General features: G+C 48.0%; 1 protein-coding gene across 1 annotated transcript in view; it reads left to right on the forward strand.

Annotated features, from left to right (window-relative positions):
- The window catches only part of LOC135524182 (sodium/potassium/calcium exchanger 3-like), a 93,493-nt gene that overhangs the window by 1,072 nt on the left and 76,764 nt on the right, over nucleotides 1–15,657 (forward strand). Inside the window, exon 2 of the mRNA XM_064951487.1 lies at nucleotides 5,494–5,628. Within this exon, the coding sequence (XP_064807559.1) occupies nucleotides 5,494–5,628 (135 nt within the window). The remainder of the gene's footprint in view (nucleotides 1–5,493; nucleotides 5,629–15,657) is intronic.

A 15,657-nucleotide genomic window follows, 5' to 3' on the forward strand; every position in this document is an offset into this window, starting at 1 on the left:
CTCTGAAATATATATTTTTACATTTAGCTCGACAATAAATGACTTCACCAATAAATGTGCATAGAGCAGTTTTCTATGGAGTGGGTAAGCGATTTCATCTGTATAGGAAATTTAGTTCATTTTATTTTGCCCTAACAGCATGGTATAATCATAATGAAAGACAAACACACACACACACTGTGCTGCCAGTCACAGTGTAGAGCGCAATATGCAACTTTATCTGAATTAGGCCCGCAGAATTATACCAATGGAGGAGTGGCTTCTACAAAGAAACTTTTTAAATGTCATTGAACTTCCGAGTAGGTTTAACGTTGGACCACCGCAAACGTTAGCTAGGTAGCTAACACGCTTGTGTGTGCAGGGCAGCACTAGAATAAAAACATGTCTTAACTTTTTTGTAGTTAATAAATCCAATGTGACAACTATAGTATCCTTAGCTAGCGTTGAAAAGTCCATCCACTCTTCTCTAATTAAACATCTCTCCCTAATTTCTGAATTATGCTTGTAATGTCGTCAGTAGACTACAGTAACCTATGTAACGTTGTCAGTTGGCTACAATAACCTATGTAACGTCATCAGTAGGCTACAGTAACCTATGTAACGTTGTCAGTTGGCTACAATAACCTATGTAATGTCGTCAGTAGACTACAGTAACCTATGTAACGTTGTCAGTTGGCTACAATAACCTATGTAATGTCGTCAGTAGGCTACAGTAACCTATGTAACGTTGTCAGTTGGCTACAATAACCTATGTAAAGTCATCAGTAGGCTACAGTAACCTATGTAACGTCAGTTGGCTACAGTAACCTATGTAATGTTGTCAGTAGGCTACAGTAACCCATGCAATGTTGTCAGTAGGCTACAGTAACCTATGTAATGTCATCCGTAGGCTACAGTAACCTATGTAATGTCGTCAGTAGACTACAGTAACATATGTAATGTCGTCAGTAGGCTACAGTAACCTACAGTAACCTATGTAATGTTGTCAGTAACCTACAGTAACCTATGTAATGTTGTCAGTTGGCTACAGTAACCTATGTAATGATGTCAGTAGGCTACAGTAACCTATGTAATGTCATCAGTAGGCTACAGTAACCTATGTAATGTTGTCAGTAGACTACAGTAACCTATGTCATGTTGTCAGTAGGCTACAGTAACCTATAATGTCGTCAGTAGACTACAGTAACCCATGTAATGTTGTCAGTAGGCTACAATAACCTATGTAATGTCGTCAGTAGGCTACAATAACCTATGTAATGTCGTCAGTAGACTACAGTAACCCATGTAATGTCATCAGTAGGCTACAATAACCTATGTAACTATGTCAGTAGACTACAGTAACCTATGTAATGTTGTCAGTAGGCTACAGTAACCTATGTAATGTTGTCAGTAGACTACAGTAACCTATGTCATGTTGTCAGTAGGCTACAATAACCTATGTAATGTCGTCAGTAGGCTACAATAACCTATGTAATGTCGTCAGTAGACTACAGTAACCTATGTAATGTTGTCAGTAGGCTACAGTAACCTATGTAATATTGTCCGTAGACTACAGTAACATATGTAATGTCGTCAGTAGGCTACAGTAACCTACAATAACCTATGTAATGTCGTCAGTAGGCTACAGTAACCTATGTAATGTCATCAGTAGACTACAGTAACCTATGTAATGTTGTCAGTAGGCTACAGTAAACTATGTAACGTCGTCAGTAGGCTACAGTAATGTTGTCAGTAGGCTACAGTAACCTACAGTAACCTATGTAATGTCGTCATTAGACTACAGTAACCTATGTAATGTCGTCAGTAGGCTACAGTAACCTATGTAATGTTGTCAGTAGGCTACAGTAACCTATAATGTTGTCAGTAGGCTACAGTAACCTATGTAATGTTGTCAGTAGGCTACAGTAGCCTATGTAACGTCGTCAGTAGGCTACAGTAATGTTGTCAGTAGGCTACAGTAACCTACAGTAACCTATGTATTGTTGTCAGTAGGCTACAGTAACACAGTAACCTATGTAATGTCATCAATAGGCTACAGTAACCTATGTAATGTCGTCAGTAGGCTACAGTAACCTATGTAATGTTGTCACTAGTCAGGTTTGTAGGCCTCTTTGCTCGCACACACATTTTCAGTGCTGCCCACAAATTGTCAATGGGATTGAGGTCAGGGCTTTGTGATGGCCACTCCAATAGCTTGACTTTGTTGTCCTTAAGCCATTTTGCCACAACTTTGGATGTATGCTTGGGGTCGTTGTCCATTTGGAAGACTCATTTGCGACCAAGCTTTAGCTGTTGTCTTGAAATGTTGCTTCACTATATCCACATAATTTTCATACCTCATGATGCCATCTATTTTGTCTCCATGTGCAAGAGAGGAAGGGATATGTGCAGTTGCAAACCGTAGTCTGACTTTTTTATGGAGGTTTTGGAGCAGTGGCTTCTTCCTTGCTGAGCTGCCTTTCAGGTTATGTTGATATAGGACTCGTTTTACTGTGGATATAGATACTTTTGTACCCGTTTCCTCCAACAAGGTCGTTTTACTGTGGATATAGATACTTTTGTACCCGTGTCCCCCAGCATCTTTACAAGGTCCTTTGCTGTTGTTCTGGGATTGATTTGCACTTTTTGCACCAAAGTACATTCATCTTTAGGAGACAGAACGCGTCTCCTTCCTGAGCGGTATGACGGCTGCATGGTCCCATGGTGTTTATACTTGCGTACTGTTGTTTGTACAGATGAACGTGGTACCTACAGGCGTTTCGAAAATTGCTCCCAAAAACTGAGTTTAAATGTATTTGGCTAAGGTGTATGTAAACTTCCATCTTCAACTGTATATATTTACAGGACTTGTCAAAGGTTTGGACACACCTACTCATTCTAATTTTTTATTTCTATATTTTTACTATTTTCTACATTGCAGAATAATAGTGAAGACATCATAACTATTAAATAAGACATATGGAATCACGTAGTAATCAAAAAAGTGTTCAACAAATTCTTCAAAGTAGTTACCCTTTGCTTTGATGACAGCTTTGCATACTCTTGGCATTGTCTCAACCAGCTTCATGAGGTAGTCACCTGGAATGCATTTCAATGAATCGGTGTACCTTGTTAAAAGTTAATTTGTGGAATTTCTTTCCTTCTTAATGTGTTTGAGTCAATCAGATGTGTTGTGACAATTTAGGGGTGGTATACAGAAGATAGCCCTATTTGGTTAAATACCAAGTCCATATTATGGCAAGAACAGCTCAAATAAGCAAATATGAATGACAGTCTATCATTACTTTAAGACATGAAGGTCAGTCAAAACTTTGAACGTTTCTTCAAGTGCAGTCTCAAAAGCCATCAAGCGCTATGATAACTGTTTCTCATGAGGACCGCCACAGGAAAGGAAGACCCAGAGTTACCTCTGCTGCAGAGGATAAGTTCATTAGAGTTACCAGCCTCAGAAATTGCAGCCCAAATAAATGCTTCACAGAGTTCATGGTCGAGTTGCTGCAAAGAAACCACTACTAATGGACACCAAAAATAAAACCGCTGTGTGTTTGTGAGACGCGGAGTAGGTGAATGGATGATATCCGCATGTGTGATTCCCACCATGAAGCATGGAGGAGGAGGTGTGATGGTGTGGGGGGTGCTTTGCTGCTGACACTGTCTGTGATTTATTTAGAATTCAATGCACACTTAACCAGCATGGCTACCACATGCTGCAGCGATACACCAACCCGCTTAGTTTGTTTCCGCTTTTGTGGAACTATCATTTGTTTTTCAACATGACAATGACCAAAACACACCTCCAGGCTGTGTAAGGGCTATTTGTCCAGTGAGAGTGATGGAGTGCTGCATCAGATGACCTGGCCTCCACAATCACCTGACCTCAACCCCATTGAGATGGCTTGGGATGAGTTGGACCGCAGAGAGAAAAAAAAGCAGCCAACAAGTGCTCAGCATATGTGGGAACTCCTTCAAGACTGTTGGAAAAGGATTCCTCATGAAGCTGGTGTGAGAATGCCAAGAGTGTGCAAAGCTGCCATCAGGGCAAAAGGGGGCTACTTTGAAGAATCTCAACATCTAAAAAAATATGTTGAACATTTTTTTGGTCACTACATGATTCCAAATGTGTTATTTCATAGTTTTGATGTCTTCACTATTATTCTTCAATGGAGAAAATATTTAGAGTAAAGAAAATCCCTTGAATGAGTAGGTGTGTCAGAGAAGCATTGCCTGTACAACCGCAGTAAAGCTCAGGTGTTTTTACTGCAGCTAAGCTGAAATCAGGGCAGAGTACCCAGGGGTATACTAAAAACACTTCTCCAGGTTACAGAGAGAGACAAAAGCTGTCCACTCCTACTCTCTTCTTCTACTACTCTATTCGAGGTCGACGTCTGCTTTTCGTGAGCTGTCACATATATCCCATTGAATCCATTACAGAACAGGGACAGAAGGCTTGGTGCTTGTATATGAATATTCATATTTCATACTCATGATTTGTGCATCACTGCTATGTCAGTGTGCTCATCCTGGTAATGGAACAATGCAATGCAACAGGGACACACACTACCATGTGTGTGTGTTCAAACCAACAATGACACTCCAGCTAATGCATTTCTCCTCTTCCCATTGTGTGCTTGTCTGCGAAACTATTAAACAACGTGCCAAATATATATGAATTCTGTTGATTATTTATGATCCACTTCATGAAGTGCGTGCGTGTGTGTGTGTTATGTTCTCCGAGCTTAATGGAGAAGCACTCAATGCCTTGCAGGCAGTGACACATTAATCACCGGTGCGATCTGCTTGTTATTTCTGTGTATGTGTGTGTATGGATGGCCTGTGTGTGTGTGTGTGTGTCTATGAGAGGAGGTAAATACACATTGAATGTTGGCACGCAATGCCCGCTGCCTGCCTGGTGAGTACAGAATCAAAGGTGAAGATGCCAGGTGGAAAGTTCAGGCATACCTCTAGGTCTGACTATAGGACAATTGAATACCTCTGCTTCTGATTTTGATTCGAAGCTTTTCTCTTTTGTGTCTGTCAGACGTGTGGTCAGCCAGCTGAAAAGGTTAGAGTGGGTTCAGGGTTGACCAAAGGAGAAAATGAATGAATCCTGGACCCTGTTTTTGCCTCTAGATGTGTTATTTATTCAGAGTGCACTCATGATTCAAGTGGCATTTTGTGTGATTCAATACAATGTATTCTGCCCCCAGTCCTTTCCCTTCGTTTCATTCCTTAGTGCTTAATAACTTGATAAATATAACTTCAACACTGACAAAATAATCCTCCTCAGTCTTTTTGTTGATTTCAAAGTAGATCATGGTCATGTTAAGTAGGGACAAAACAGAATAAAACAGAGAGAAACCGGGAGGTAATACTCAACTGGTCCAATAACAAATGCTCCTTTTCATTTTGTGTTGCAAAGAATTTTGATCCATGTGCCTTAAGGAACATGCCCTGGTTACCTCTTTTCAAGCCTCCTTTACCTGTGTCTCGTAGGTTATGACACATCCAGCCCCACCACGTTTGATGATGAGCGATGGGGAGGCAGGAAGCTACTGCAGGAGGTGGACACATTGGACAGTAATAGCAGCATGGAAGAGGACGAGGAAAAGAAAAACTGCACCGAACCAGGTAACAAAATGAAAGAAAGAAATTAAACATCTCATATCTCTTCCTGTCTTGCCCCCGCTCCAGGTAAGAGAGAAAGAAGGAAGAAAGAGAGCACCCCGTATTCTCCCTCCCTCCCTCCGTTATTCCCATCTCTCCTTGTCTTCCCAATCTGGGGTAAAAACAGACTTGGGTCAGATAGGCTCCCATGAGTCTACAGTACATCACACACACACACACACACACACACACACACACACACACACACACACACACACACACACACACACACACACACACACACGGTAGTGTTCTTTCTGGGTGTTTCAGCACTTTTCACACTTATTCACGGTCACATTCTGGGACCCCTGTAGCTTTTCTGAAAAGTGAATGTCCCCAGTTTCCATGGCGACCTCTTATCTGATCATCAACGAGCGACTTGGGCTTGACTGTTCAAGCCGGCACTCGTCGATGGATGAATGGTGTGTAAGAATGCTTGAGTTACATGTTTTTATTTTACCTTTATTTAACTAGGCAAGTCAGTTAAGAACAAATTCTTCTTTTCAATGACAGCCTAGGAACAGTGGGTTAACTGCCTTGTTCAGGGGCAGAACGACAGATCTATACCTTGTCAGCTTGGGAATTCGATCTTGCACAACCTTCCGGTTACGAGTCCAATGCTCTAACCACTAGGCTACACACTGCTAGATGAAATGGTGCTGTATAGAACCAAACATGGTTAAACCAGTCAAACGTTTTGACACACCTACTCATTCAAGGATTTTTCTTTATTTTTACTATTTTCTACATTGCAGAATAATAGTGATGACATCAACACTATGAAATAACACATATGGAATCATGTAGTAACCAAAAAAGTGTTAAACAAATCAAAATATATTTTTCTTCAAAGTAGCCACCTTGATGACAGAACTTTTAAAGTTCATCAAGCGCTATGGTGATACTGGCTCTCAAGAGGACCACCACAGGAAAGGAAGACCCAGAGTTACCTCTGCTGCAGAGAATAAGTTCATTCGAGTTACCAGCCTCAGATTGCAGGCAAAATAAATGCTTCACAGAGTTCAAGTAACAGACACATCTCAACATCAACTGTCCACAGGAGACTGAGTGAATCAGGCCTTCATGGTCAAATTGCTGTAAAGAATGGACACCAATAATAAGAAGAGACTTACTTGGGCCAAGAAACGTGAGCAATGGACATTAGACAGGTGGAAATCTGTCCTTTGGTCTGATGAGTCCAAATGTGAGATTGTTGGTTCAAATCACCGTGTCTTTGTGAGATGCAGACTAGGTGAACGGATTATCTCTGCATGTGTGATTCCCACCATGAAGCATGGAGGAGGAGGTGTGATGGTGTGGGGGTGATTTTGCTGGTGACACTATCTGTGATTTATTTAGAATTCTAGGCACACTTAACCAGCATGGCTACTACAGCATTCTGCAGCGATACACCATCCCATCTGGTTTATGCTTAGTGGGACTATCATTTGTTTTTCAACAGTACAATGACCCAAAACACCACCAGGCTGTGTAATGTCTATTTGACCAAGAAGGAGTGTGATGGAGTGCTCCATCAGATAACCTGGCCTTCACAATCACCTGACCTCAACCCAATTGAGATGGTTTGGGATGAGTTGGACTGCAGAGTGAAGGAAAAGCAGCAAACAAGTGTTCGGCATATGTGGGAACTCCTTCAAGACTGTTGCAAGAGCATTCCTCATGAAGCTGGTTGAGAGAGTGCCAAGAGTGTACAAAGCTGTCATCAAGGCAAAATGTGACTACTTTGAAGAATCTCAAATATAAAAATATGTTTAACACTATTTTGGTTACTAGATGATTCCATATGTGTTATTTCATAGTTTTGATGTCTTCACTATTATTCTGCAATGTAGAACAACCCCTGAATGAGTATGTGTGTCCAAACTTTTGACTGGTTCTGTATGTATAACTGCTAAGCACTATTATTCTTAGCAGTGTATTTGACAGGTTTAGAAGTGCATTCCCCTACAGAGTTAATAAAGTGACTCAAATCTTAGGCTAAAACTGAGGGAATTTGAAGCAGGTCTCTTATATGTTTTTCGTCTTCAAAATCCCACATCCTTCCCAGATGAACCACAGCTTCTACTGTGTTCTTATTGGTCAGCTGCGTATGCATTTATGGACTTTCATCACCATCACCATCCTCTTCCAGACCGGCCTATCCTGCATCATCTAGCCCAGTGTCTATTTATAGCCCCATATGGATGGAGGAAATTTGACATTCAACTCTGTTGTAATGGTGGGTTGAACTGAAGCTTGGGAGAAGGAAGGAGGGGAAGAGGGGATGGAGAGGGGTTCACTGAAGGATTGCATTGACGTTTTGTTTTCTTACCTTGAGATAATGATGACAGACATGCTGTCATATCCCCCCCCCCCACAATCCCTTCACCATTTACCTTACCCACCACATTCCCTCTCCTTTCCCCCGCTCTCTGGTGTGCTAATTAAGCAAAATGGCCACAATCAATCTCCCATCTCATCCTCCTCCCTCAAGGTCACCGTTATGGTCTATTAAAGGGAGATGGGGGTCGGAGGTCAAGTTATTCTCCTTTCCCTGCCTATTATAGTTCACCTCTCCTTCTCCTTGTTAAAATGAAAGCGAGCGTTTAAGAGGCCAGGACTCTGGGGTGACTCCAGTGACGCGTGGCGTAAAGGTAGAGGTTGGACTAAATGATAACCTCTCCTTTAAATATACACACACACACACACACAGTTTGGACTAATAACCACTCTTAAAGGTGTACTTTCTTTCACCCCTTTTCCTAATTTAATTTGCGAGTCCTATTCTGGTAAAAAAAAAATAGATGTCGTTCGTGTTAAGAGTGAGTCATGTTTTGATTTGACCTTTTGAGAAAGCGCTTTTCAGGAGAGGGGGGGGGGGTGTATGATTGCATTTATGATTGCGTGTGTCTGTGAGTGTGTTAGTGTACATTTACAGTGTGTGCAGCTTTGTGTGTCTTTGAGTGCATATTTTCTTGTCTGTCTGTGTGTGTTATTGTCCATGTGAGAGAGAGCACCCTGTATGTGTGTCTGTGTCTGAGTACCCTGCTGCCTCAGCAGTAGAGATGGACAGTGCAGTACCGGTTCCCCTGCTGCCTCAGCATTAGAGATGGACAGTGCAGTACTGGTACCCCTGCTGCCTCAGCAGTAGAGATGGATGTGTATAGTGCAGTACCGGTTCCCCTGCTGCCTCAGCAGTAGAGATGGACAGTGCAGTACCGGTTCCCCTGCTGCCTCAGCATTAGAGATGGACAGTGCAGTACTGGTACCCCTGCTGCCTCAGCAGTAGAGATGGATGTGTATAGTGCAGTACCGGTTCCCCTGCTGCCTCAGCAGTAGAGATGGACAGTGCAGTACTGGTACCCCTGCTGCCTCAGCAGTAGAGATGGATGTGTATAGTGCAGTACCGGTTCCCCTGCTGCCTCAGCAGTAGAGATGGACAGTGCAGTACCGGTACCCCTGCTGCCTCAGCAGTAGAGATGGATGTGTATAGTGCAGTACCGGTTCCCCTGCTGCCTCAGCAGTAGAGATGGACAGTGCAGTACCGGTACCCCTGCTGCCTCAGCAGTAGAGATGGACAGTGCAGTACTGGAACCCCTGCTGCCTCAGCAGTAGAGATGGATGTGTATAGTGCAGTACCGGTTCCCCTGCTGCCTCAGCAGTAGAGATGGACAGTGCAGTACCGGTACCCCTGCTGCCTCAGCAGTAGAGATGGATGTGTATAGTGCAGTACCGGTACCCCTGCTGCCTCAGCAGTAGAGATGGACAGTGCAGTGCCTCAGCATTAGAGATGGACAGTGCAGTACCCCCTGCTGCCTCAGCAGTAGAGATGGACAGTGCAGTACCGGTACCCCTGCTGCCTCAGCAGTAGAGATGGATGTGTGCAGTACCGGTACCCCTGCTGCCTCAGCAGTAGAGATGGATGTGTATAATGCAGTACCGGTACCCCTGCTGCCTCAGCAGTAGAGATGGACAGTGCAGTACCGGTACCCCTGCTGCCTCAGCAGTAGAGATGGATGAGATGGATGTGTATAATGCAGTACCGGTACCCCTGCTGCCTCAGCAGTAGAGATGGACAGTGCAGTACCGGTACCCCTGCTGCCTCAGCAGTAGAGATGGACAGTGCAGTACCGGTTCCCCTGCTGCCTCAGCAGTAGAGATGGACAGTGCAGTACCGGTACCCCTGCTGCCTCAGCAGTAGAGATGGATGTGTATAGTGCAGTACCGGTACCCCTGCTGCCTCAGCAGTAGAGATGGACAGTGCAGTACCGGTACCCCTGCTGCCTCAGCAGTAGAGATGGATGTGTATAGTGCAGTACCGGTTCCCCTGCTGCCTCAGCAGTAGAGATGGACAGTGCAGTACCGGTACCCCTGCTGCCTCAGCAGTAGAGATGGACAGTGCAGTACCGGTACCCCTGCTGCCTCAGCATTAGAGATGGATGTGTATAGTGCAGTACCGGTACCCCTGCTGCCTCAGCAGTAGAGATGGACAGTGCAGTACCGGTACCCCTGCTGCCTCAGCAGTAGAGATGGACAGTGCAGTACTGGTACCCCTGCTGCCTCAGCAGTAGAGATGGACAGTGCAGTACTGGTACCCCTGCTTCCTCAGCAGTAGAGATGGATGTGTATAGTGCAGTACCGGTACCCCTGCTGCCTCAGCAGTAGAGATGGACAGTGCAGTACCGGTACCCCTGCTGCCTCAGCAGTAGAGATGGATGTGTATAGTGCAGTACCGGTACCCCTGCTGCCTCAGCATTAGAGATGGATGTGTATAGTGCAGTACCGGTACCCCTGCTGCCTCAGCAGTAGAGATGGACAGTGCAGTACCGGTACCCCTGCTGCCTCAGCAGTAGAGATGGACAGTGCAGTACTGGTACCCCTGCTGCCTCAGCAGTAGAGATGGATGTGTATAGTGCAGTACCGGTTCCCCTGCTGCCTCAGCAGTAGAGATGGACAGTGCAGTACCGGTACCCCTGCTGCCTCAGCAGTAGAGATGGATGTGTATAGTGCAGTACCGGTACCCCTGCTGCCTCAGCAGTAGAGATGGACAGTGCAGTACCGGTACCCCTGCTGCCTCAGCAGTAGAGATGGACAGTGAAGTACCGGTACCCCTGCTGCCTCAGCAGTAGAGATGGATGTGTATAATGCAGTACCGGTACCCCTGCTGCCTCAGCAGTAGAGATGGACAGTGCAGTACCGGTACCCCTGCTGCCTCAGCAGTAGAGATGGACAGTGCAGTACCGGTACCCCTGCTGCCTCAGCAGTAGAGATGGATGTGTATAATGCAGTACCGGTACCCCTGCTGCCTCAGCAGTAGAGATGGACAGTGCAGTACCGGTTCCCCTGCTGCCTCAGCAGTAGAGATGGACAGTGCAGTACTGGTACCCCTGCTGCCTCAGCAGTAGAGATGGATGTGTATAGTGCAGTACCGGTTCCCCTGCTGCCTCAGCAGTAGAGATGGACAGTGCAGTACTGGTACCCCTGCTGCCTCAGCAGTAGAGATGGATGTGTATAGTGCAGTACCGGTTCCCCTGCTGCCTCAGCAGTAGAGATGGACAGTGCAGTACCGGTACCCCTGCTGCCTCAGCAGTAGAGATGGATGTGTATAGTTCAGTACCGGTTCCCCTGCTGCCTCAGCAGTAGAGATGGACAGTGCAGTACCGGTACCCCTGCTGCCTCAGCAGTAGAGATGGACAGTGCAGTACTGGTACCCCTGCTGCCTCAGCAGTAGAGATGGATGTGTATAGTGCAGTACCGGTTCCCCTGCTGCCTCAGCAGTAGAGATGGACAGTGCAGTACCGGTACCCCTGCTGCCTCAGCAGTAGAGATGGATGTGTATAGTGCAGTACCGGTACCCCTGCTGCCTCAGCAGTAGAGATGGACAGTGCAGTACCGGTACCCCTGCTGCCTCAGCATTAGAGATGGACAGTGCAGTACCGGTACCCCTGCTGCCTCAGCAGTAGAGATGGACAGTGCAGTACCGGTACCCCTGCTGCCTCAGCAGTAGAGATGGATGTGTATAATGCAGTACCGGTACCCCTGCTGCCTCAGCAGTAGAGATGGACAGTGCAGTACCGGTACCCTGCTGCCTCAGCAGTAGAGATGGACAGTGCAGTACCGGTACCCCTGCTGCCTCAGCAGTAGAGATGAATGTGTATAATGCAGTACCGGTACCCCTGCTGCCTCAGCAGTAGAGATGGACAGTGCAGTACCGGTACCCCTGCTGCCTCAGCAGTAGAGATGGACAGTGCAGTACCGGTTCCCCTGCTGCCTCAGCAGTAGAGATGGACAGTGCAGTACCGGTACCCCTGCTGCCTCAGCAGTAGAGATGGATGTGTATAGTGCAGTACTGGTACCCCTGCTGCCTCAGCAGTAGAGATGGACAGTGCAGTACCGGTACCCCTGCTGCCTCAGCAGTAGAGATGGATGTGTATAGTGCAGTACCGGTTCCCCTGCTGCCTCAGCAGTAGAGATGGACAGTGCAGTACCGGTACCCCTGCTGCCTCAGCAGTAGAGATGGACAGTGCAGTACCGGTACCCCTGCTGCCTCAGCATTAGAGATGGATGTGTATAGTGCAGTACCGGTACCCCTGCTGCCTCAGCAGTAGAGATGGACAGTGCAGTACCGGTACCCCTGCTGCCTCAGCAGTAGAGATGGACAGTGCAGTACTGGTACCCCTGCTGCCTCAGCAGTAGAGATGGACAGTGCAGTACTGGTACCCCTGCTTCCTCAGCAGTAGAGATGGATGTGTATAGTGCAGTACCGGTACCCCTGCTGCCTCAGCAGTAGAGATGGACAGTGCAGTACCGGTACCCCTGCTGCCTCAGCAGTAGAGATGGATGTGTATAGTGCAGTACCGGTACCCCTGCTGCCTCAGCATTAGAGATGGATGTGTATAGTGCAGTACCGGTACCCCTGCTGCCTCAGCAGTAGAGATGGACAGTGCAGTACCGGTACCCCTGCTGCCTCAGCAGTAGAGATGGACAGTGCAGTACTGGTACCCCTGCTGCCTCAGCAGTAGAGATGGATGTGTATAGTGCAGTACCGGTACCCCTGCTGCCTCAGCAGTAGAGATGGACAGTGCAGTACTGGTACCCCTGCTGCCTCAGCAGTAGAGATGGATGTGTATAGTGCAGTACCGGTTCCCCTGCTGCCTCAGCAGTAGAGATGGACAGTGCAGTACCGGTACCCCTGCTGCCTCAGCAGTAGAGATGGATGTGTATAGTGCAGTACCGGTACCCCTGCTGCCTCAGCAGTAGAGATGGACAGTGCAGTACCGGTACCCCTGCTGCCTCAGCAGTAGAGATGGACAGTGCAGTACCGGTACCCCTGCTGCCTCAGCAGTAGAGATGGATGTGTATAGTGCAGTACCGGTACCCCTGCTGCCTCAGCAGTAGAGATGGACAGTGCAGTACCGGTACCCCTGCTGCCTCAGCAGTAGAGATGGATGTGTATAGTGCAGTACCGGTACCCCTGCTGCCTCAGCAGTAGAGATGGACAGTGCAGTACCGGTACCCCTGCTGCCTCAGCATTAGAGATGGACAGTGCAGTACCGGTACCCCTGCTGCCTCAGCAGTAGAGATGGACAGTGCAGTACCGGTACCCCTGCTGCCTCAGCAGTAGAGATGGATGTGTATAATGCAGTACCGGTACCCCTGCTGCCTCAGCAGTAGAGATGGACAGTGCAGTACCGGTACCCCTGCTGCCTCAGCAGTAGAGATGGACAGTGCAGTACCGGTACCCCTGCTGCCTCAGCAGTAGAGATGAATGTGTATAATGCAGTACCGGTACCCCTGCTGCCTCAGCAGTAGAGATGGACAGTGCAGTACCGGTACCCCTGCTGCCTCAGCAGTAGAGATGGACAGTGCAGTACCGGTTCCCCTGCTGCCTCAGCAGTAGAGATGGACAGTGCAGTACCGGTACCCCTGCTGCCTCAGCAGTAGAGATGGATGTGTATAGTGCAGTACTGGTACCCCTGCTGCCTCAGCAGTAGAGATGGACAGTGCAGTACCGGTACCCCTGCTGCCTCAGCAGTAGAGATGGATGTGTATAGTGCAGTACCGGTTCCCCTGCTGCCTCAGCAGTAGAGATGGACAGTGCAGTACCGGTACCCCTGCTGCCTCAGCAGTAGAGATGGACAGTGCAGTACCGGTACCCCTGCTGCCTCAGCATTAGAGATGGATGTGTATAGTGCAGTACCGGTACCCCTGCTGCCTCAGCAGTAGAGATGGACAGTGCAGTACCGGTACCCCTGCTGCCTCAGCAGTAGAGATGGACAGTGCAGTACTGGTACCCCTGCTGCCTCAGCAGTAGAGATGGACAGTGCAGTACTGGTACCCCTGCTTCCTCAGCAGTAGAGATGGATGTGTATAGTGCAGTACCGGTACCCCTGCTGCCTCAGCAGTAGAGATGGACAGTGCAGTACCGGTACCCCTGCTGCCTCAGCAGTAGAGATGGATGTGTATAGTGCATTACCGGTACCCCTGCTGCCTCAGCATTAGAGATGGATGTGTATAGTGCAGTACCGGTACCCCTGCTGCCTCAGCAGTAGAGATGGACAGTGCAGTACCGGTACCCCTGCTGCCTCAGCAGTAGAGATGGACAGTGCAGTACTGGTACCCCTGCTGCCTCAGCAGTAGAGATGGATGTGTATAGTGCAGTACCGGTACCCCTGCTGCCTCAGCAGTAGAGATGGACAGTGCAGTACTGGTACCCCTGCTGCCTCAGCAGTAGAGATGGATGTGTATAGTGCAGTACCGGTTCCCCTGCTGCCTCAGCAGTAGAGATGGACAGTGCAGTACCGGTACCCCTGCTGCCTCAGCAGTAGAGATGGATGTGTATAGTGCAGTACCGGTACCCCTGCTGCCTCAGCAGTAGAGATGGACAGTGCAGTACCGGTTCCCCTGCTGCCTCAGCAGTAGAGATGGATGTGTATAGTGCAGTACCGGTACCCCTGCTGCCTCAGCAGTAGAGATGGACAGTGCAGTACCGGTACCCCTGCTGCCTCAGCAGTAGAGATGGACAGTGCAGTACCGGTACCCCTGCTGCCTCAGCAGTAGAGATGGATGTGTATAATGCAGTACCGGTACCCCTGCTGCCTCAGCAGTAGAGATGGACAGTGCAGTACCGGTACCCCTGCTGCCTCAGCAGTAGAGATGGACAGTGCAGTACCGGTACCTCTGCTGCCTCAGCAGTAGAGATGGATGTGTATAGTGCAGTACCGGTTCCCCTGCTGCCTCAGCAGTAGAGATGGACAGTGCAGTACCGGTACCCCTGCTGCCTCAGCAGTAGAGATGGACAGTGCAGTACTGGTACCCCTGCTGCCTCAGCAGTAGAGATGGATGTGTATAGTGCAGTACCGGTACCCCTGCTGCCTCAGCAGTAGAGATGGACAGTGCAGTACTGGTACCCCTGCTGCCTCAGCAGTAGAGATGGATGTGTATAGTGCAGTACCGGTTCCCCTGCTGCCTCAGCAGTAGAGATGGACAGTGCAGTACCGGTACCCCTGCTGCCTCAGCAGTAGAGATGGATGTGTATAGTGCAGTACCGGTACCCCTGCTGCCTCAGCAGTAGAGATGGACAGTGCAGTACCGGTACCCCTGCTGCCTCAGCATTAGAGATGGACAGTGCAGTACCGGTACCCCTGCTGCCTCAGCAGTAGAGATGGACAGTGCAGTACCGGTACCCCTGCTGCCTCAGCAGTAGAGATGGATGTGTATAATGCAGTACCGGTACCCCTGCTGCCTCAGCAGTAGAGATGGACAGTGCAGTACCGGTACCCCTGCTGCCTCAGCAGTAGAGATGGACAGTGCAGTACCGGTACCCCTGCTGCCTCAGCAGTAGAGATGGATGTGTATAATGCAGTACCGGTACCCCTGCTGCCTCAGCAGTAGAGATGGACAGTGCAGTACCGGTACCCCTACTGCCTCAGCAGTAGAGATGGACAGTGCAGTACCGGTACCCCTGCTGCCTCAGCAGTAGAGATGGATGTG

Source organism: Oncorhynchus masou, chromosome 4 (assembly GCF_036934945.1).
Source record: "Oncorhynchus masou masou isolate Uvic2021 chromosome 4, UVic_Omas_1.1, whole genome shotgun sequence".
Classification (NCBI taxonomy): Eukaryota; Metazoa; Chordata; class Actinopteri; order Salmoniformes; family Salmonidae; genus Oncorhynchus; species Oncorhynchus masou.